General features: G+C 29.3%; 2 protein-coding genes across 2 annotated transcripts; both read right to left on the reverse strand.

Moving 5' to 3' along the window:
* Positions 1–3,815: 3,815 nt before the first annotated feature.
* On the reverse strand, positions 3,816–12,617 carry LOC105251978 (sodium/potassium/calcium exchanger 4). The gene is made up of 6 exons (XM_011259124.3): positions 12,375–12,617; positions 10,856–11,358; positions 7,850–8,093; positions 7,061–7,234; positions 6,415–6,720; positions 3,816–4,259 (listed from the first exon to the last, which is right to left on the reverse strand). The coding sequence occupies exons 1-6, from the start codon at positions 12,466–12,468 to the stop codon at positions 3,940–3,942; spliced, it is 1,641 nt and encodes a 546-aa protein (XP_011257426.1). The 5' UTR covers positions 12,469–12,617; the 3' UTR covers positions 3,816–3,939.
* A 2,967-nt stretch (positions 12,618–15,584) lies between these two features.
* LOC105251977 (polyglutamine-binding protein 1) lies at positions 15,585–17,322 on the reverse strand. The gene is made up of 6 exons (XM_011259123.2): positions 17,174–17,322; positions 16,878–16,987; positions 16,612–16,787; positions 16,187–16,367; positions 15,909–16,072; positions 15,585–15,824 (listed from the first exon to the last, which is right to left on the reverse strand). Exons 1-6 carry the CDS (start codon positions 17,241–17,243, stop codon positions 15,632–15,634), a joined length of 894 nt encoding a protein of 297 aa, XP_011257425.1. The 5' UTR covers positions 17,244–17,322; the 3' UTR covers positions 15,585–15,631.
* Positions 17,323–25,111: the final 7,789 nt, after the last annotated feature.

Genomic DNA, 25,111 nt, shown 5'->3' on the forward strand with positions numbered 1-25,111 from the left:
GAGATACAGCACATTCTCAAGAAAGATCGTTTATCTTAAAGAGAGACTTGCGAGATTCGTAGTGATCTCCACAATAATATCCTTGTGCAAAGTATCCATGCTTCTGAGAACGTACTTTTTTTATTTATTTCGCAGTTTCTTTAGATCAAAATATAACGGTCATATTTTTGTTATAACAAGCGTCATTTTTCTAGTCCACTTAAACATTGCTCAAATATAATAGATTGTGAGAAAATTTCTCGCTCTTATAAAGAGATGGCTCGTATTTAAAATATACATAAAAATACATTATGTATTATATACATTCCTCCTATTAAAATCTGCAATCGATTTTTAGTTACATTTCGATGAAATCTATTTTTCAAAATTATGCGTACGCAGATATCTTACAAAATATACATGCATATAAGCAGGGGTACATACACAAGAAACATAAAAATATTAATAATATATAATCTTTTTCGAACCAAAACACATCATGCGTTCGTTTTATATGATTATTTCTTTCGAAATTTTCTCACAAATGTGCGATACGCATTATCATATTTTACATCCGCGCGCGTGATGTAAATCAAACTCATTTTTACGTATATGTATGAATGCTTGTGTGTGTGTGTGTGTGTGTGTGTGTGTGTGTGTGTGTGTGTGTGTGAGCACGCGCGGGGATTTTCTTCGCACTCTGTATAAATATCATTGACATTCCATTTAATCTTGTCAAGCCAATTATCGATGATAAATGCGAGAGAGCCTCTTTTGGAAATGTACGATGTGTCGCATGCGCTCAGAGAAAAGAGGAATAATAATGGAAGCTGCCAGTACGCTTTTATCGCGCGCAATATATGATCTCTTCGACTCAGAACTTTTGTCCAAAATGTTATATATATAGATACAGCGAGAGATGTATAGGTGATCTAGCGTAAATATTTGGAAGTGATAGAGAGGAAATATCGTAAATGAATATACAATAGTACATTCACATCGTATGTATTATTACAAATCGAAATAAAGTGATCACTGGAGGGACTATAATTGTCATCGGATTTGTGGATCATCCGTTACTTTGTACATTTCCGAATATTTACGATGTAAAAATGCCGATGGAGCTCTGACGATCGAAAGAATTATCAATGAAAGCTGCTAGAAATAACGAAACATGCGTGGCATCAATGTCTGAGGTTCAAGTTAGCTTCAGCACTGAAAATGGCGAGATCGATATAGAGAGATCGTCCATCGGTGTCGCTCTACAAAAATAAAATAGTAACACGGCAAACAAGTAAAATTGATGATGCTTTATTTAGTCATGACTCATGACTATAATTTTAATATGCTATCAATTCTTTGCGCAACGAGCTTTTGCTTTACAACTGCTATTAGATAATTAATTCGTTCTAACAAATATTTCAGAAGAGGAAGGAAATACATTTCCGGAAGAATAGAATAGTTCTAATTTCTCATTTTACCACGCGTTTGTTTTGATTTATCTCACAGTTTTCTCATGCTATTATCGCTTATAATATTATATTAATATCGTAGATTGAATCGTATCGAATGAATTTATTCTTAAAATCAGATTAGACAAAGAAGTTTCTTACAATATAATTATTTGAAAGACACTTATATATGCTTAATTGTTTATCATGTTTCAATTCAAAACAAATCTGTGTTTTAACATTTGTGCAGTTTTTATATTTTACGTTTCTTTGTGTGTATTTAATAAAGATTAATATATTACTGCAATAGAAGGGGGAAATGTTACAATATTAATATTACAAAGATTTGAACATGCAATGCTAAAAGCAAACTGCACGATAATCCAAATAAGGCACTTTAAAATCAGGGCAATCCCGCAACGACCAGTTTCTGCTACAGCTCTTTTAGCAATTATATTAATATTAATATTTTTTATTTAAGTTTTACATATTGTCCATAAAGAACAAGCCATGTGTTAACGATCGACCATAATTGATATAAAAAAGATATATATATATATATATATATATATATATCTTTTTCTATATCAATTATATATATATAACATAATATATATATATATATAACATAATATATATATATATAAAGTTTTTTATGATTTTTTTTCCAAAATATCGATTTTACTCGCGTAACCTTTTTCCTAAAATATATGATTTATCCCAAAATAAGAGGATTAATTAAAAATAAGAGAGACGCAACGTCACTGCGGCTTATTGCGTATATCTGCCTTCACCGCCTACTTACTTATCGCCTGTTTACTCCCGTAAAGAGATACATTTAGATCTTGCTGACATATAAGCAAACCCATCGTATCTTTATACGATAAAACGGCAAAGTACGGCAAGGTCGCAAATGCCATAATAGAGAGAAAAGCAATATCTGAGAGTCCAACAAAATAAAAAAATATTTCCGACACGCAAAGTCCTTTCCCAATCGTATCGAATAAAAAAATATTCACAAAACGTCATGATATTTTATTGTCCGATCGTTTCCACGATTTTAAGAGCATGAAGAGCACTTGATTGATTCTCATGATACACGGGCAACAGTAAAAGTAATGAAAAAAACAGTAATGAAAAAACGAATCATCATGAAAGATAATCCTTGATGCCCATTGCTAAGGGGATATCCTGACTTTCATTGGGTATATCCGCATACGGTCACTAGTGACATCCTAATCAAAGGGGACCAATGTTGCGATGGGCATCTTACTATTATCGCTTATCCCAGGGAATCATTGCTGTGATAATTGGCATGTACCTAGTATCATTAAATATGTCATTATCGATTGGCACATTTGCTAATCATATGGTGAAATCTTTTCAATGAAGAAAGAAAAAATTATATATTATAATTATTATATAGAAAGAGAGTAAGGATAAAAAAATGTGATACAAAATCGTACTTGAAATTGTGAGTTTATATACACTAATCATTGCGAATTGTATCAGGTATAATACGTGCATACGAAGTATGTAATTATTTACATGTAAATGGATATGTGAAAAAAGGATTAAATTTTTTCTAAACAAACTTACGGTACATTACAATTAAAAAAAAGAAATTGGTGCTTATATAATTGAATGTGACATCAATCGTTTCGTGCTCGTAAAATGCGGAACAAGAATCGACAGAGAAAAAAATGTCATGCCGTTCGCTTGTAAATATATAATATAGCCAATTTATACTATAATACATCAAGTTTGAGATGGGCAAATAATTTTACGATATCAAATTCTACATTTCGCGTTTGCAATTTTTAGAACAAACTCTTCTTCAAAGTTACGTATTTTTTGCAAAAATCTCTTTACAAAATAATATAAATTATAGAGAAACCAGATTTCCGTCTATAAGCGCGCGTATAATTTTGAATAAAAATATAAGCGGATTACTGGATCGCGTGATTGGCCCATCTCAAAAATAGATACTTCAACAATACTCTTGCGTCTTTGATTTACAGCATTATATAACACTAGTGTATAAATTATATATATATATATATATATATATATATATATATATAATAATAATTTTTATAATAAAAACTGTATAAAAACTCATATCTATGACATATTAATTCCTTATTAGGAATTGAAAATTATTGCATGGATATATTTTATCACGCTTTAAATGTACAACTTTTATGAAAGTCGTTCAACTAATAACAATGTTAATTTGCGAGTTTGCAAAGTTTATCTCGTGTAAGGGCTAATTATAGAGAACAAGTTGAAAAATAGAAGAAAAATTTTTTTAAATATATTTTTTCCTATAATATAAAAAAACATATATATATATTTTTATTATAAATTATTTATATTCTAACGTAACAGTGATTCTAGATTTTCAGAGATAACATATAAATACATGGTTATAAAATCACAACAAAAAAAAATATATTTTGATGATAATATTTCGCAATTTAATGATTTTTTTAATGGCGACACATTTTTAAGAAGGACACATAGGTAAGTTCACCGGAAAGAAGACGTTCAGTTCAAACATCAGAGCGAAAACTAAGAATATCGTATATAGTATCACGCAGATGATGCCCACCTTTCTGTCTAAGCGATACTTACAGAACGCAGTTACCACGTAGAAAGCGATTATACACACGATGATCGAGAGTACGCTGTAACTTAGAGCGTCCGAGATGATCTTAATATCCTTCTTGTTTATGAGTATCTTTATCATCCACGGTAAACCGAGACATAGCAAGATGTCAAGTGTGTTTGCGCCTAACGTATTACTCATCGCCATGTCTCCATTGCCTATGAAAGAAAAGATCATTCTTGTCGGACGCGATTGTAGATGTTATATATATATATATATATATATATATATATATATATATATAACATATACATATATAATAAATATTTAACGAATTAATCGAACGAATGCATTCCGATTCATCTTTTCGTTTGGTATATATAAATATTTAATTCACTATTCGACTGATTGCGTTCCGACTCGCTTTTTTATTCGATATATATAAATATTACACTTAAGTGTGAGTCTAAGAAGCAGATTTCGGATATTCACTATAAGTCAGCCGCTCCTCGGACGATCGGGACGAGATTTAAACGGTAGTGCCGCGAAATGGTGTAGAATTTTATGCAAAAAGAACGAAATCGCTATCGCGTCCGGATGTCGAGATATAAATTGGCCGTTTTTCGTTTGCGCGCGAACGGTCGAAATCGTGCACGACGTCGCGCATGTTGCCTGCCTCTCTCGCGCGATATTCACTGTAACGCGGCGAGTAAAATGGCAGGTCGAACGTAATCGTTCGATTAATTGATTAAATACTTATATATATCGACCGAAAAGATGAATCGGAATGCAATCGTTCGATTAATTAATTAAATATTTATATATATCGAATAAAAAGGCGAGTCGGAATGCAATCAGTCGAATAGTGAATTTAATATTCATATATACCAAACGAAAAGATGAATCGGAATGCATTCGTTCGATTAATTCGTTAAAAATTTATATATATATATATATATATATATATATATAAATTTTTAACGAATTAATCGAATGAATGTATTCCGATTCATCTTTTCGTTTGGTATATATAAATATTTAATTCACTATTCGACTGAAAAGATGAATCGGAATGCATTCGTTCGATTAATTCGTTAAATATTTATATATATAAATATTCTTCTGCTTCTTGGACTTACACTTAAGTGTAATCATGCATCTTTTCGTTATATATGTATATACAGGAGGTATATACAGTATATACAGACCCTATATATATATATATATATATATATATATATATATATATATATGGGGCCCTGTATACACACACACACACACACACACACACACACACACACACACACACACACAGGGTGTAGAAAAAAAGTAAAATATTTGTGTGTGTGTGTGTGTGTGTGTGTGTATGTGTTAGGGTTGCACAAGACCCAAGACAATATTCGTAAAAATATTGTATTGGTATTGAAAATTTTCAAAAATTTAAATCTTATCTTGGTCTTGAGTGAATATTGATAGCAAAAATCTCGTCTTGTATTGTCTTGTCTCGATTTTATTAACAATTTTTTATCTAATATTAAAAAATTATTTAAATAATATTTAACATAATTTTTGTAATATAATTTGAAATAATTATTACTATTGTATTATATTTTAATTATAATTATTACTATGTAATCGATATAAATGCCGTCTATTTACATAAAAAAACATTTACTGTTTCATGGAAGACAGAAATTAATAACTATTTACAGGCTCCAAGGAAATGTGCAGATATAAATATTTTGGAATGATAAAAAAAATCAGGTTCATATTTATCCCACATTGTCAAAAATGGCTCGAAACATTTTAAGTTCAACTGCCTCGTCTGTGCCAGTAGAAAGACTTTTCTCAATAGGAAAACTCTGATTATGTCAAAAAATAGAACCAGATTACAAAGTAAATCTTTAAAAGCACCAATGTGCATCAATTCCTGGGTGAAATGCTCTTTAATGTCTAAAATTCGCGAGTTTGATTTCTAATTTATAAAAATGTTATATTGTATTAATATTAAATATTTTTAAATTTATTAATATAAATGTTTTTATTGAATAAAATTTTTTTAAATTCGTATATAGTGATTTTTTTTTCATTTACAAATATAAATATTTTAGTTTTTTGGGAACCAATAATCTTGACAAGACTAATAATCTTGACAGTCTTAAGTATTGTCTTGATATTATCTTGATAACTAATTAAAAATCATGATCTTGTCTTGAAATTCAAGACGAGACAAGACAATATCAAGCCTAATCTTGGTATCTCGTGCAACTCTAATATATGTGCGTGTGTGCGCACGTGTGTATAGCTAACTTTTAAATCTCTTTGATTAGTATGTCTTTTTTCTTAATTGACTCGATATTCGGAAAAACTGACCTTGTTTGGAGAGTATCACAATCGAGACGAGTTCCGGCATATTACCACCAGCGGCTTGGAACGTAATACCCACTACAGAATCCGGGATCCCGATGGTGTCGCCGAGTACAGTTGTCATCCATGATGTCAGATAAGACGATATTGCAATCCATATCACACATATAACGAACGTTATCATATACCAGCTTCTCCATCGTTTATATCTACTATCCGGTATAGTAACAAACAGAATTAATCTTAACGGCCAAACGAACCAAAACCAGATTTTTGCCAGGTTATTTCCGGTCGGCCATACAAAGGGTGTATCTAGAAACGAGCTAAACTCAACTATTTGCTACTTTATTTTATTATATTTAACGGTTCAAATTCACTGCGAAAAATATCCGGTGAAAAAGTAACGAACAGATATTATCCGATTATTAATCGATCACTTTAATCGGAAAAAAAAGAAACCGATCAGATATTCAATCAGAAAATATCAATCCATCATAATTTGATATTTGATCAGAAAGTTCAAAATTCGGAACTATCCGATTAAAGTGATCGATTAATAATCGGATAATATCCGTTTGTTACCTTTTCACCGGATATTTTTCTCAGTGCATTATTTTTACGATTAAACGAAATTGGGGTGCGCATATGATACCTAGTTCGACATATTCCTCCACTTGTTCCATGTGATTTTGCATTTCTACATCGTTAACGGAGGAAGACTTGTGACCGTTGTTTACTATACTCTTTCTGTATTCCTCTACGAGTTCTCCGTGAAAGTACGGCCTGTACAAGCCAGCAGGCATTGACTCTTCCTTGTCTTTAGGAACTATTGGATAACAAAATTCATATATAGGCGGTCCACGCAGTCTCTCTTTGAGAATTTTAGACAAACGCACATACACACAGTTATAACTGAATTACCTGTCGACAAGTATATATAACGTTAATGTAAGAGATATTGTGAAAGAGTGAGTTTTCCTAATTAGATTCGAACGAAATTGATATTTCAAAACAATCATCTTAAAAATTACATCGTGATTCACATAAAAAATATCAATCATGTTTTTGTAGAGTTTAGATAAACATCTAAACTCATATGTAAAATTATAAATACACACACATATATATATATATATATATATATATATTATAAATACACATATATATATATATATATATATATATATATATAATTAAAATATTATGTCGATTATATAACATCAAATAACTAAATCTTGTTTCAGCTTTATTTCCATCACAACAAATGCATATGTTAAATTAAAATATGATTTCATGTGAAAAGCCGGCGCAGAATTTCATATTGCTACTTCTATAGAGATGATCTGTGTTAACCGCTGGGAAGATTGATTATATTCGTGGAAAGGCGTATATGAAAATTGCACAAAACAGATATTTCAAAAAAGTCAGTAATAAAACTTACTTTTTTTTTCAGAAATAATCGTACTGGCGTTCTTGTCAGTGAATAGATGCGCAAGTTTATTATACCAACGCACAAAGTATTTACCGCAAAACAATATCGTCAAATAAGTGACGAATAGTACCATGAGGATGATCGCTTCGTACAACTTGATTACGCCGTCCCACATTACGATCACTAAGGTAGTGACCGATATCACGTAAATTATACAATCCCGAGTTAATATTCGCCATTCTAATGATATTGCCTGTTGGAGAATGCAAGAAAAATTATTTTAATTTTATTTACTCTGGCATATAGCGCGACAGAATGAGCAATCATTCTAGTATTAAAAATAAAATATTATAAAAAAAATATAAAATATAAAAATATGTTACAAATCCTATATATATATATATATATATATATATATATATATATATCGATATTTATTTTAAATTTATTTTTTATGAGCTTTTTCGTATGGAATTTTTCATAATTTTGTACACGTAGATAAATCAGCATCAATGATGACTATATTTTTTAATAAGTTTGATGATTGATATTTATATTGATAATAATAAAATTGAAAAATTATAAGATATATAAAAAAATGCTATACATTTTTTATATATTTCACGTACATTTATGTTTTATAAATATATCGCAGTGGCTCCAAAGGTGAATAATTAAAAATTAATTGTTAAATATATTACAGTGGATCCAAAGATGGACAATTAAAAATTAATTTAGCTTATATTTATCAAATAAGCAAACAGCAAATACGAGGGACGAACTCTACGAATCGTGAAAAAGATTACATAAGCGCATGTATGCATGTGTACGTGTATACGTATTTGTATGTGTATATGAAATATTACTCACGAAATCCGCGACCTTACATTGTTGACATAATTTCATACATAAAATTAATATTCCGTAATCCAGCACTTGAATAAGCATTTTATTTTTTATGTTTACTTTACAGAGTTTAATCAATTTTTTAGTCCATTGGTAACGATAAAAAATCGTTAAATATGGTTTCCAGAATTTCCCATATTTTTATAATTTAAACTAAAATTGACGAAGAGAGAACATAAATTTACTCACTGTCATAATTATAAGGATTACACTTATTATAATATAAACTCTATATATTTAAAAAAAAATATATAATTAATTATTCTCCTAATATGTATAGTTTTGTTATCATAATTCATATTCTTCAGTAAGTAAAAGTTCTGCAAAATATTAATTTCATCTAACTTTTATTTTTTACGAAACGAAAGAAATCATAAAAGTTACCTTAATAAAATGATAAATCATTAATGTTGAATGAAGATATATTATCATTCCTCCTTATTATCATTTCGATACAATAAAACTCACACATAATAATAATGTGGATATAGATTATCGTCATGTGCCACATTATCATTTGCAAGAATTGTACTAATGCAAGTATCATTTACTTTAGTGTACGCTAACAAATGAAAATTAGTCAGATGAAATAAGATAAAACTCAGAAGATAAAAAGCTCAGATAGATCTCAGAACAATAATTCTCGTTTATGAATCGAATTAAAAGAGATGTAAAAAGAGAATGTTGAAGAATCTGTGGAATAAAATGGAGAAACTACTGTGAATTTAAATCTCCTGTAATCTTAACCAGTTTCATGTGAAAATAATACATCGATTAACTTATAAATAATCGAAAAAATAATCTTTAAAAAGAAATCTTTGAAAACTTTTGTTTATAGCTTTTATCTATAGGTTAAATAAAACAAATAAAATAAAGTTTTGATAAATATCATCACGTGTGTGTGTGTGTGTGCGCGTGTTTCATAAAGAAAAATCATCTAATCATATTAACAATAAACTTGCTAAAGCGAATTATACATTGGAATGTATTTATATATTTCATTGATGTTATTTATGATATTGTTATTAAATGTTTGTAAACAATGAATTGCTACTAATTGTAAATAGGGAACGATAACGTATTAGTATTTACTCCAATTTAAATGTTCGTGCACTATTTTCTAGGGCATTATAATTTATATACTAACAAGATTTTTCATATCAGCTATTTCATATTGAATAACGACATTTTATTATATAAGAGAAGACAAAAGTATAATCTAAAATTCTTTAATTCTTTTTCAAACTTCATATCAAATCTCAACAGATTTGTAATTAAATATTCAATTATATTAAGCTGATTAATTCATAGTCACTATTTAAACGTTTCGTATGATTTATAGTTGTTTTATGTATGTTATAGAATATTCTATATACATATGTTTCTTTTTAATTAATAAACTTTTATTTTGAGGATCAAGATTACACGAAGATCAAGATTATACGAATCAAGTTAATGTATGTAGACAATTAACATAGGAGAAGATGTCCTATTTAAGAAATTGCGCAAATGAAACGGTCGCTTATCGTCGATAAAAAAATATATTTTAATAAATGATTTTCGATGATAATGATGTATAAATAAATGATAAATCCCAAGTATAACTTATCATTAATAAAAATTCCGATAAGTGAGATAGATAATAACACATTATTGATAACATTATTTACATTATACTATAGATATAGATTTTATAAACACATATATATTTGCACTTTATTTTCTTTTCTTTTTGATCTTTACATTTTCCAATGAATTTTTTTGAAGATTAATTTCTCAGATTTTTATTTTAAAAGATTTGCAAAAAATTTTAATATCAAAAGTACGATATTATCTGGTATAAAATAATTTTTCATAAATATCTGTGAATATGTTATTTTTTATGTCTTAAATTTTTAAGCAAAGTTTAAAAATCGAGGGAAAAAATGATATATCAATTCTGGTATCTTTCCTCTACTAATTCTTTGAGCACAGATAAATACAGCTAAGTACAATATCTCTCTAGATTCGTAACAAACTAAGATTTCTCTAAGATACATTATCTGCTATATAAATGCTCTGCGCTCTTTACACTTGTAGATATATTTATCAGTATTTAAGGATACTCACGTTGATCGCCAATAACGCACCGCACGCTGGAGTCGCGAATGTATTGAAGACTGCGCTGCCCATCACGGTGCCGATCCCGAGGTCAGATTCGGTCAGGAAGGTGCCAACAACGTTGACGAACAACTCGGGGAAGCAGCTCGCAGTGGCGAGAAAAGTCGCTCCGGCGACGTCGCTGCTGATATTGAGGCGTGTGCATATGATGTCTAGGGTCGGCAACAGATAATCGTTACATACGAACGCTGTCAGGATGAAGCAGTAGAATTCGAAAAAGATGTGAAGTATAGCCGCGCCTCGACGACGCTGCTCTAGCGTAAATATCTCCGGGAAGTCGTCAACCGAACGCTCTGAACAGTTGTTCGTAGCGTTGTCTTGTCTTGTGACATTTATAGCGGGGTCGTCAAATGATATATTATTGTATTGTATCCAGTCATATTTGCGAGTATTGTTCGAACGTGAATCGTCTATTGAAAAGTCCTCGAGGGTTGAGATTGCAGGCAAATACTCTAATCGAACAGAAAAGAGATTCATTCAAGTTTGACTAAAATCATCTCGAGGAAATAACAAAAGATAATTTTAAATTTTTATCTGTCTTTTTATTTTGCGCGAAAGAAATCGCAATGTCTTTGCACTATGAATGAAAGATGCAAAATGATATGCAAAACGAAATGTCATATAAATTTTTTATTTTATTTTTATATTCTTTTTTTTATATTTTTTTTTTACTTTTATACTTTATTCTTAACTGTGGATACATTTTTTTTAATATATACTTTTCAATATTATAAATTACAATTTTATTTCTTTGTTTATATATTTGAAATTTTAATTATGCAAACGTAATATATTTTAAAATAATAATTCAGAACAAACGAACAAAACTTTTGGTTCATTTACTCCAAATTATTATATGCATTTTTTCTTTCTCTTTACATTTCTTTCTGCACTTCTCATTTCTTTAATTTAATATGCATGTTATTTTGTACATTATCTTTACAATAATAATAAATAGATCATTATACAATACTATGCATTTTAGGGCAACTTTAGAGATTGTTAGGCAACGCTTCGCATTTTTAAAAAAATTTTGCAACACACACACACACACAATGTAAAACGTCTGCAAAATAACCGTGAATTTTGAATTAAGTGAATTACAATTATAGTATTTCTGGCTTTCAAATAAAAGTTATATTAGAATTTCATCAATTGTGAGTTTTCAACCAATTATACGAATTTTCCATAAAACGAGTTAGTTAAATCTCATCTATGTTTCACACCTAATTTTCACTTTAATGGTTTCATCATTAAGTACAAAGACACGATGAAAATCTATTTTTTTCTTTTTGATCAACTGTATCGAATTCTGTGTAGACATTGAACAACGTCTTTTAAATTTCAAAAATATGTTTTTCGGAAAACAAAATGAAGAGAAAACATAGTATATTATAGTTGATAGAATCGAAACGACGATTCGCGATAAAATAAAACGATCGAAATAAAACTTTTTCTCATAACTCACCATTGTACAAGCGCGTAAATTCTAAATCCGCGGCACTGTTGTCAGACGCGAAGGTAAGAATGACAAGTACCGTTAATGCGATACTGACAGTCATTCTCGTAAATACCGCGCGCAAAGTGTTGCTTCCATGCGATTTTTATCAGAGAGTGAATTTTTAACGATGTAGTCACTCAAATGAAATACGGTAAACTGCTGCTTAAACTACAGTAACGAATGACACTTATAATGAATTCGATTGATTAGAGAATCCCTCACTCCTTTCTATCGACACTACGTTGAGAGAGAGAGAGAGAGAGAGAGAGAGAACTTTTTATCTTCGGTTGTTCAAGCAAACTAAAATTAGATAAAGATATGTATGAAAGATAAAGATATACAGGGTTTTCAAAAAGTCCGGAAACGGTCGAATATCTAAAAAATAAAGCATTTTAGAGAAAAATGTTTCAAATAAAAGTTGTTTGGTTTAAAGAGAGCTATAAAATGATGGCAATGGTTTGAGCTTGAATAGTCGCTAGAAGGTCACATGAAGATCACCTTAAATTTCTTAAATGGAACATCCTATATATTTTTTTCATATTCTTGTAGCTTATCTCGAAAGAACATGATAATTATGAAACGAGCGATAAAAACGCGGATGGTAATGCGTACATTTTTTTTTTCCAAACTAATTGTTCGCGAAAAAATTTTTTTAAGACGTGCACAAGGCATTTATACATATATTTTACTTGGTGTATATGCCAAGTTATAGATTCTCTTGGTTTGAGACTTCTATAACACTCTCTTTATCCCCTTGAAGAGATGTAGACAGGAAAAATATCGGGGCGAAATCGCTGAATCGGAAATCGAACCCGAGTCTTTCGCTTGCCGGGAGACTGCTCTTATCACTGAGGTATTCAGCCCCACATCGACACTTCTCCTGTCCGTTTTTATTAATCTATGGAAATAATGAGAACACGATCTTTTTAGCTTGGCGTGTAGTTCTAAATAAATTTATAAAGAATACGGCTCTATGTATTTAACAACATGATAATTATGAAACGAGCGATAAGAGCTTAAAAACGCAGATAGTAATGCGTAAATTTTTTTTTTTTCCAAACATTAATTGTTCGCGGAAAAATTTTTTTAAAACGTGCACAAGGCATTTATACATATATTTTACTTGGTGTATATGCCAAGTTATAGATTCTCTTGGTTTGAGACTTCTATAACACTCTCTTTACCCCCTTGAAGAGATGTAGACAGGAAAAATATCGGAGCGAAATCGCTGAATCAAGAATCGAACCCGAGTCTTTCGCTTGCCGGGCGACTGCTCTTATCACTGAGCTATTCAGCCCCACACCGACACTTCTCCTGTCCGTTTTTATTAATCTATGGAAATAATGAGAACACGATCTCGATTCAACAATTTCGCCCCAATATTTTTCCTGTCGACATCTCTTCAGGGGGGTAAAGAGAGTGTTATAGAAGTCTCAAACCAAGAGAATCTATAACTTGGCATATACACCAAGTAAAATATATGTATAAATGCCTTGTGCACGTCTTAAAAAAATTTTTTTGCGAACAATTAGTTTGGAAAAAAAAAAAATGTACGCATTACCATCCGCGTTTTTATCGTTTGTTTCATAATTATCATGTTCTTTCGAAATAAGCTACAAGAATATGAAAAAATATATAGGATGTTCCATTTAAGAAATTTAAGGTGATCTTCATGTGACCTTCTAGCGACTATTCAAGATCAAACCATTGCCACCATTTTATAGCTTCCTTTAAACCAAATAACTTTTATTTAAAATTTTCATTTTTCTCTAAAATGCTTTATTTTTTAAATATTCGACTGTTTCCGGACTTTTTGAAAACCCTGTATAAGAAATCTACATCAATTATCGGTTACTCATACATCTAAATTTCCCGTCATCTCTATCTTCTTCAAATATCGATGAATTATCTCTATCTTCTTCAAATATCGATATATATCATGATCGCCCGGCCATGAATATTAATTAATATTAATATTCATTTCCGGGCGATCATGATATAGAAAACAATATGTAATCAAAAAGATTTCTAAAAGATATCGCATTTCTGAATCTGATAACTTAAAAAAGCTCTTTATTTTAAAAAAGATCATAGAATAAAGATACCAGAATGTTACCTAATGCACCGTTTTTTGAAGACAGAAAGATATCACAAAAATGATGTCTCTCATACAGCACAGAAAGGTTGTAAATATATTGCAGAATAATTTCATCAAACATTGCAATATTGCAAATCGGTTGCAAAACATTGCTGTAAAGTTGCGGCAACGTTAAGATGTCCGCTTTTTCTAATATTACAACGAAATGTCGCAGCAATATTGCAATGTAATATATTTAAAAAAATGCAACGTTGCTGTAATCATGTAGTAATATTGCATATAAAACATTTTTTGGAAATCATTCTTGATACATGATTCTTGGAATATTTTATAGAAAACATATAAAATACAAAAATCTTGATATAAATAAAAATTTGTAATGATTGTATTTAAGATAATATATTTTAAAGTCATATTTAAATATGTATATATAGATTTTATTATATCTAAATATATATACTTAGATATAACTTTACAATATCTTATCTTGAATACAATCATTACAAACTTTTATTTATATTAAGATTTTTTATTTTATGTTTTCATAAACTTTCGAGATTCATTTATCAAAAACTGTTTCTTTCAATGATTTTATTTAAAATAATATATTGTAAAGTCATATTTAAATATATATATTTAGATATGACATTTTCAAGGTAACTAAATAATTTCCTCAAAAAGTTCTCCTAAAGGTTTCATGACAAACGGGTTATCTGAGTTCGGAGCGAAGTCAAATGTAAAGAAAGAATAACAGAGGCGTAAACAAAGCTTCTAAGAAGCATAAATGTAAAACATACCAATCTATTCTGTACACATCAATTTAATACAATTCAACAATATGCAATTTACGTATGCAATTATATAAAATTTTCACAATAAGGGGATATAAAAAAAGATATTTCTTTATTAATTCAATAAATTTTTAATCGATCTTTTCTTGAAAAAGATATAAATAAACTATTGATTCAGAACTAGTATTGAAAAGATAAAAAATAAAGAGAAAATGTCAGAAAAAGTTACGAGATATGATATATGATAGTACTTCTATTAATTTAAAGATATATATATATATATATATTAACATAATCACATATACACATATTACATTTATAGACGCAGTATGTATTTATTCTGGTTTCTCGGGAAACGCAACTTTCGATTTATTTACCGAATCTGACTCTGTTTTATTAGCTCTATTTGAGCGCAACACCGCACCCGGACTGGGATACGGCCTCATTTGATAAAGAGGTCCCGATGCGGTTGTATCCGCACCAGTTTTGGCTTCGTTATGTCTAGCCAATCCATCTGACCATTTTCCTCTATGAAGTAATTATATATAAATAAAAGAGAATCATACAATACATTCCAAGTAATAAAAATGCATTTGAAATACAAGTACACACCTGGGAATATCGCTATACGATGCTGGATCCATAGGATCCAATGTGCGATCTTTCTTGTCTTTACCATCACTTCTATCAGATCTTTGAACTCTTTTATTGTCTGGTCCTTTATATCTTGCACGATTTTCAATCTTTTTATCTTTCCTGATGTCACTTTCATCTACCTGAAATATCATAGTACTGTTCATAAATGTTAAATGTGTTTTATTGTCTGATGCTCATATAATAATAGATGACTTATAAATTTACAATATTACATAAAACATACAATTACTAACCTCCATTTGTTCTTGGTCACTAGCACTTTCATCACTTGACATATTATCATCTTGATCTCCTGCCTTTAAATGCAACTCTTCACGTAATTGGGATGCTGGTTGCGATATCTGACACTTAGGATGACCAGGTGGTAACCAAGATACCAAATCAGATGACCAATCCCAATAGTAGTGTTGTCCACTGTAAACAGACTTTAAATTAATCAATTTTCTAGTGAAATATTCTGTATATCACACTTTCTCATTAATATATAATTTCAATCTTTTTTTTCAAAAATTGTAATTTTATTGAAGAATATTTATATCTATTTTTATACGACAACAAGGATTGTGTTACATAATTATTAAAATTTGTATAATTGAACAAAGTTAGTATTTATTTTTTGAGAGAGAATAGATTAATACAGAAAATTATTAAAGCTCACCATCCAGGATCGTAAACTGCTTTCCAAGTCTCTGGCAAAGGGTATTTCTGAATCAATTTCATTTGTCGTTTTAAATACTTGTCAGAAGGTTGTACGTGTCCTAATCCCCATAATTCCTTACATTTCTTTGTACATTCATGATAGATATTATACTTGTTAGGACATCCGTTGTAACCCTGAATGATGAAATGATTACATTATTGCAACCAAATATTCTAATGAATTTGCAAAATTTAATGTTACTAATCTGCCATGATTGCACTTGCCATAAACTTTTGTGATATATCAATTTGATTAATTTCTTCTTTTGTATTGTCATAATCTTCAGCTATTACTTCTTCGTGCACCTTCTTTTTTGTTTCTTTCTTCCCAGATTCTGCGAAATTAATATAATTTAACATTATACAAATGCAATAACATATGTAATCTTTATAACAAATAAGTAAAAAATATATATATCTTTTAAATATCAGTTTTAAAGAATGAAAAGCAAATTAACTTATGTACACAGAAAAGTTTTAGTTATTGTTAATAATTATATATTTTAATATTAGATATATACCATGCTTTTCAGAGCCAGAAATTAATCCTCTTTTCGCAAGACGTGCAGCTAAAGCAGCTGGCAAAGGCATTTTATATTTTTTCAGTCCAAACCACAAGAAATCTGTCAAAATGCGCAACGTAAAGAAAGTTTCACAATATAATTTCTGGACGTAAAGCCGTAATCACACTACGGGTTGCGGGCTTCGTTGCGGTTGGAGTTGACCAATCAGAGTAGCCGGTTGACAAATTGCTTTATTCTAATTGGTCAATTTCAACTGCAACTGCAAGGGTCTTTTCACACAAAAATACGTTAGCAGTGAAACATAGTTAGTAAACAAATTGACCAATCACAGTCAAGTATGAAGAGAATACTCAGCTGTGATTGGTCAATTTTTTAAGGCTTAGGGCTTAAATTATCTATTGTAGATCGGGACTTAATTCCAATGCAATATTTTGCGACATTTTGCGATATCTTGGGGCGCAAGAGTGGGATTCGATTGACGATGTCAATTGGCCAATTCAAAACAGGACTCTGATTGGTTAATAATTGCTGGTTACTCTAGGCAGAGAGAAGACTGAGAGATGTCATGGCCCGCTTTTAGCTGATCTCTGGAAGCGATACTCCCTCTGTGGACATTAAAAACGTGAACATGAATTACAAAGCCAACGTTCATGAATGTTCTCAAAGGGTAACATATATGTCTCTCTGCTAATATAAATAATATAAATAAAAATATAAATAATTTAATTAATAATAATTTATTATATAAAAATATTAGTATGTTCTCTCTTTCCACACTATTATTTATTTATTTATTTATGTGTCTTCTTTTTATGTTCAACATTTATTTATTTATTTATTTAACTCGCTATAAGTCAATCTTTTAAAATATAACTAAAAGCAAAACTAAATATTATAGAATTTGACTTCGGAAAAGCGCGGTAAAATAATCGAATAAATTCAAATAATTAGATCCGTGATAAATTATTTAATAAATAATCAATTTTAATCAATAAATTAAAATACTTCCATAATTTAATATTCCATGTTAATGTATATTTTATAATTTATAAAATATTTTGGCAACGAATTATCGACATGGCATTCGACTTTGGCAATATATTTAACAATAGCACGCTATTGTTAAATATGTTCGGGCTTTATTATCATTCGCATGATGACGCTTGAGCGATAAAGTAGTGATGCGAAACGCTTCGCATATTGTCAAATTTTTTTTCTAAACACGATTACGATTAGTATCAAAACATAATTTGATATAATTACTAATAATTAAAAATAAATTAACTTATGATAAACGTCATGAAAATGTATCGCAACGATAAATCTTTATCAAACCGCAATCATTAATTACTGCGAATAAAAATTGAAAAAGGGAATATAAAAAGGGATAAAGAAATTAATTTTATTATGATCTTTCGATTATTGCTGCTTAGTATAATAATTTATCTAACTTATACTTATTAGAATTAAATAAATTTCGACCAATGTTTTAAATTTTCTTAATCGACAATCATTCATAGAATATTTCAACGACGAATTATAACAATAACATAATATAAGTCGGTCTTGGCGATATAAATAGTATTGCGGTAATGTTTCTGACCTACGATCATTCCCTCAATGGCCTTCGAACAGTGAGGTAGTGATATGAGACGTTCCATAAATTCTTTCTCTAACAATTATTTTGAACATTGCTTTATATAATAGATTTTCTCTTATCTTTTATATTTTTATTTATCGTTTATATTTGCGAATTAAAATTTATATAGTATATTACAAAATTAATTATATATTATATTATATATAAAATTATAATATAACCCTCCCATAGGGTACACCTTGTCGCGGTGGGAGGGCTTAGTACCTGGACGGTGCCTTGAGATTTATCTTAAATTTTTCAATTTATGATAAATCTTAAGGTGCCTGAAAGGGAAGCTAAGTATCCTTTCGCGTCGTCGGTACCGTCAACATGCCGCGGACGGCAAGCGCTTCGTCAACGCGTCGCGTTAAGTATATACATATTAGGGAGTGCCGTTAAAGGTATATACATATTAAGTATATACATCGCGTGTAAAATAACGAAAATAGCGATATAAAAATATCGCTGGCGAATGCGGGAGTGTCGTCAGTATCGCGCGCCAACAACATGAGATACGATATATTAAAGTGTGTTTCTCGTAATTATTCCGCGATCGGGAGTGCTATGCAAAGTGTCTCGCAATCGTTTCTGTACACGGTTAAATATAATTAATTGTTTGTTCGCGAGTGAATATCAGTGCTACGAGGAAACAGCAAAGAATGAAAAAGAAAGGAAAAGGACATCTGGAAAAGTATTGGACAGCCAGAGAGCAGTGACAGAGCCTGAAGCATCCAGAGAGATATGTGGTGAGTAATTTATAAAAATTATTTATTATTTATATATATTATTTTCCAGGGTTGGAAAGAAACGCGTTACTTGTAACGTCATTACAGTTACTTTTTTCGATAACTGTAACGGTAACGACGTTACAAATTTCGTAATAAAAAAAGTAGCTTTGTTACAGTTTTCGGTAACGAATAACGAATTTAACAATTACTTTTATTGCCACTTTTTACAAATTTATGAATTTATAAATTTAATTTGCGTTTAATGAATTATTTTTTTCGTTTTTCTCGTTTATTTTTTTCTGCTTTATGATATTCACTTGATATTCAAAAAAAGTAATTACGCACTAATCAGCATACGATTATACAGCAATTTACGCTTTGTACAACACTCGCGACCAAACCTTTGTCATTTACACCAAGCCTTTTGTCATTTTGCTACGTGATAATAATGCAATATATCTCAAAAAGTTATGACTCACTCGACATTAATTAAAATCAAAATCAAATCGCGCCACTCGCTGTGTAAATAAAAATCGTACAAATTAATAATCACTAATTGTAAAAATTATACAGAACAATCGCGTTTTGAAGGATCGATTCTCGACGAACGATTCGAGTCTTCCCGCGAGAAGTCAAAATTGAGTTCGAACGCGTGACGCGCGTAAAAATAATATATCAATTCGTCATATAACAATTCTTTTAAGAAAATAACCAGTATATTGAAACAGTTTCACCAACTGGTCAATTGATCGGTTTTTATATCAGTAATTAAATCGGTAAAACTGTTTTGATATACTGATTATTTATTTTAAAAGTTTATTCATTGTTGCCGCGATGTTAACGTACGGGATAAACGGAATACATTCGTAAGTTACAATTTTATTATTAATAAATAGTTGATTTGATCATTGCTCTTTGCATTATTCGAAATACTCGATTATACGATTGGAATATAATGAGAATATAATTTCGAAACACGTATTTCGCGTGATGTGTTCATTTAATTAAAAATAGAATCGAATGCAATTAAGAATCGATGTGTGACCGGAATCAAAATTATAAATTATCATTTTGTTGCAATCCTTAGGAACAATAATTATTATTCTTTTAATATTTATAATTAAGAATATTTCGTTGATCGAATGGCAAAATCGAATAATTAACGTAATGGAAAGCTTTGTGATGTATATTAATCGTTTAATAAATAATTAATCTGTGTGTACATGTGTGTGTGATTTTAAAAATATACTTGTATATAAATTCAATTTTCATATGTGTACGTCATAGTACGCGTTAAATATTTTGGCAGCGAGGTCAATAACACGACGTTCGGTCTTGATGACGTAGCGCTGTATTGTTTACATAGGCGAAGACCTTGTATCATTCGCACGGCGATATTCGAGTAGTAAAGTAGTGATACGGAACACTTCGTATTATTGAATTCTTTTTCTAACAGTGCGATCGCGATTAATATCGACATATAATTCGCTACGACTATTACAATTAACAATTAATTAACTCTTAATGAATAACATGAAACTATATGGCGATGATACATCGAAACGCGATCCTTCGTTATTGAAAAATAAAAATTGAAACAAAAGAGCCGGACCTGTTGACTCGAAGATGACTCTTGTGTGAAACGGGATTTTCGCTCGTACCGAAACCGGGAGTGCCGTTTAAAGTATATATATATATATTAAATATATACATCGCGCGACAAAACAGAAAATTTTTAATCATATCGAATAGTGCGGGAGTGCCGTTCAGTATCGCGCGTAAAATAACGAAAATAGCGATATAAAATATCGCTCGCGAGTGCGGGAGTGTTGTCAAAGTATCGCGTGCCAACAACATGAGAGGAGGAGGAGACCTGGGAGAGGCATCTTACATCGGCGGAGCAACCTGATGGTGAATATTTATTATTTGTATATCAATTGTTATAAATCGTACGCATAATAATTGGTTCTTATAATTTAAAGGAATTAAAGAGAAAATTAGAGAGAAAGATTTTTATAAATATGAAAATTTCTATTTAAAAAATAATTTTAAAATTTATAAAATCTTCCCATACGTGTTTACATCTGCTTATTATTTTACACACGGGATATGAAATTCCGCAGCCTTGTTATAAATGAATTTTATATTTGTATGTTTCAGACGTAGTTTTAACGACAACAATAATAACGGATAACGATAACTCCGCTGCTGCACATTAATGCCATGGTGAGTGATAAAAACTTTTATTTAATTTTAAGGTAACGGTAGAGATTGTAGATAAATCTGTTGCCTTAAAATGGATGAGCTAGGATAGATTAAATAATTTTTAATAAATTCGTTTGAAATGTATTGCATAGATCGCGAAAATATTACAGTATATTAATCATAAAGAAAGAAGACCGAGAAAAGATCATTCTTGTAATTTTATCTAATTTATTGAAAAGAACATTAAAAATTCTAACAATTACATCTGATGCTAATTTATTCTTATAACACGTATTTATCTTATTCACTTACCTTATTCTAATTTCTTATAGCTCGTCCATTATAGAATTTGTTGTAGATATTGTTTTTAAGCTTAATGTAAAGCCAAATAATTAATTATTATAACGAAATAACTTGTAATATGATAAGTGTTATACATATATTAATTTTTTTATAAATTTATTATTAATTCGCACATCTGCAATCGAATATTCCAATTATTGTCGATTTATTTAATCGTCGCATTTTCTCGCGAATTTTAAATCGCAATTTATTTAGTAATTTAATTGTTGATTTCGAAGTATTCTATTCATTTTGAATATTTCCTTTGATAATATACACAAAATGCGCCAGTAATCCAAATACTTTCTTTTACAGTCGAAGAAACGATCAATAATTTTATTAATGATTCTTTTTCTTCTTTCACGATTATTTACGTTATATAAAACTTATTAAATTCTATTGTTGCATATCTATTATTAATAATAAATGTCACGTAATTATCAATAACGCGGCGTTCGACTTTGGCAATATAAAATATAAACAGTAGCACGCATTATTTATTAAACAATTTATCACGGACTTTTTCGTTATGTTAATTATTTGCATTTATAATTCGATTGTTTTATTTCGTGTTCTCTCACAATCCAAATTATATTTAGATTGTCAAGAATGCTAAAGTGATACGGATGAAATATATTTGTGATTCTAAATATTAAAATAATAATTATTGTCCGTGATGATCGCAAACATTAAAGTGATTAATTAATAATATCTTGGATTCCTATTATTTAATCGATTCTCGATTAAATTATAAGAGAGAGAGATTATAGGATTACGATATAATAATTATTTTAATACTTAGAGTCACAAATATATTTCATCCGTGTCACTTTATCGTTCTTGACAATCTAAATATAATTTGGATAGTGAAAAAACACGAAGTAAAACAATCGAATTATAGATGCAAATAATTAACATAACGAAAAGATCCGTGATAAATTGTTTAATAAATAATGAATTTTAATCAATAAATTAAAATACTTCCATAATTTAATATTCCGCGTTAATGTATATTTTATAATATATAAAATATAAAAATATTTCGACAACAAATTATGGATAACGCGGCGTTCGACTTTGGCAATATAAAGTATAAACAGTAGCGCGCTATATGAAACTGTATCACAACGATAAATATTTATCGAATCGTCATCATTCACTACCATGATTAAAAATTAAAACAGGGGTGAATATTAATAAATATTGATAATTATTGTCCTAAAGATTGCAATCATCAAAGCGATTATTTAATATCTTGGATTCCTATCATTTAATCGATTCTCGATTAAATTGTATATTGTTTAATTAACAAGGAGAAAATGTAAATCATTGATCGAAATATATTTAATTCTAATATTGTTAAAGAAATATTATAATAAGCATCGATGATCGGAATATTATATTTAATTCTCTTATCACCTTTTATAAACAGTAGCGCGCTGTACGTTATCGCTTTGTCATCATTCGCACGATGGCTTTCGAATAATAAAGTAGTGGTAAGAAACGTTTCGTATACTATAATTTTTTTAATAAACACGATTACGATTAATATTAAAACATAATTTGCTATAAATATTAACAAAAATTAATTATTTAAAAATTAATTAAAAATTAATTAACGACATGAAACTGTATCACAACGATAAAGCTTTATCAAATCGCATCATTTATTACTGCATAAAAATTGAAACACGGGGTACGTAAAACAGGATAAAAGATTTAATTATGTTATGATATCCATCACTGATTATTATAAAATTTCTTTCACAATACTTGAATTAGCTATATTTCGACCAATGCTTTAAATTTTCTCAATCCTTATTGTTATAATTAAACAATATACATTTTAATCGAGAATCGAATGAATGATGATGCAAAATATTAAATCATCACTTAGACTGTTGCGATCTTTCCGGACAATAATTATTATTTTATTACTTAGAATCACAGATATATTTTATCCGTTTTACTTTATCGTTTTACTTAACAATCTAAATATAATTTGGGAAGGGGAGACTGTGACAGAACACAAAGTAAAACAATTGAATTATAGATGCAAATAATTAGCATAACAAAAGCTTTGTAAATTGTATGATAAATAATCAATTTTAATCAATAAATAAAAATACTTTTATAATTTAATATTCCACACTAATGTATATTTTATAATATATAAAATATTCAGCAGCGAATTATCGAACACGGCGTTCGACTTTAGCAATATAAATTATAAACAGTAGCGCTCTATACGTTACCGTTTTGTCATTATTCGCACGGTGCCTCTGGAGTAATAAAGTAGTGGTGAGAAACGTTTCATATACTTTAATTTTTTTACTAAACACGATTACGATTAGTATCGGAACATAATTTGCTATAAATATTAACAAAATTAATTAATTAAAAATTAATTAACGACATGAAACTGTATGGCAACAATAAATCTTTATCGTATCGCAATCATTCATTACTGGGAACAAAAATTAAAACAGGTTATACATAAAAGAGGATAAGAGATTATTTTGCGATATTTCGATCATCGAAATTTATTACAATATTTCTATATAATATTAGAATATAATATTAGAATTAAAATATTTTCGACCAATGCTTTAAATTTTCTCAATCATTGTTAATTAAATACACAATTTAATTGAAAATTGATTAAATTATAGGGATCTGAAATATGAAATAATCACTTTGATAATTGCGATTTTTACGGACAATAATTATTATTTTAATATTTAGAATCACAAATATATTTCGTCCGTGTTACTTTATCGTTCTATATGATAATCTAAATATAATTTAGGATGTGAAAGAACGCGAAGTAAAGCAATCGAATTATAGATACAAATAATTAGTATAACGAAAGGCTCTGTGATAAATTGTTTAATAAATAATCAATTTTAATCAATAAATTAAAATACTTCATTAACTTAAGATTCTGCGTTAATGTATATTTTACAATTTATAAAATATTTCAGCAAATTATCGATAACACGGTGTTCGACTTTGCAATAT

Source organism: Camponotus floridanus, unplaced genomic scaffold (assembly GCF_003227725.1).
Source record: "Camponotus floridanus strain SB8 unplaced genomic scaffold, Cflo_v7.5 scaffold102, whole genome shotgun sequence".
Lineage (NCBI taxonomy): Eukaryota > Metazoa > Arthropoda > Insecta > Hymenoptera > Formicidae > Camponotus > Camponotus floridanus.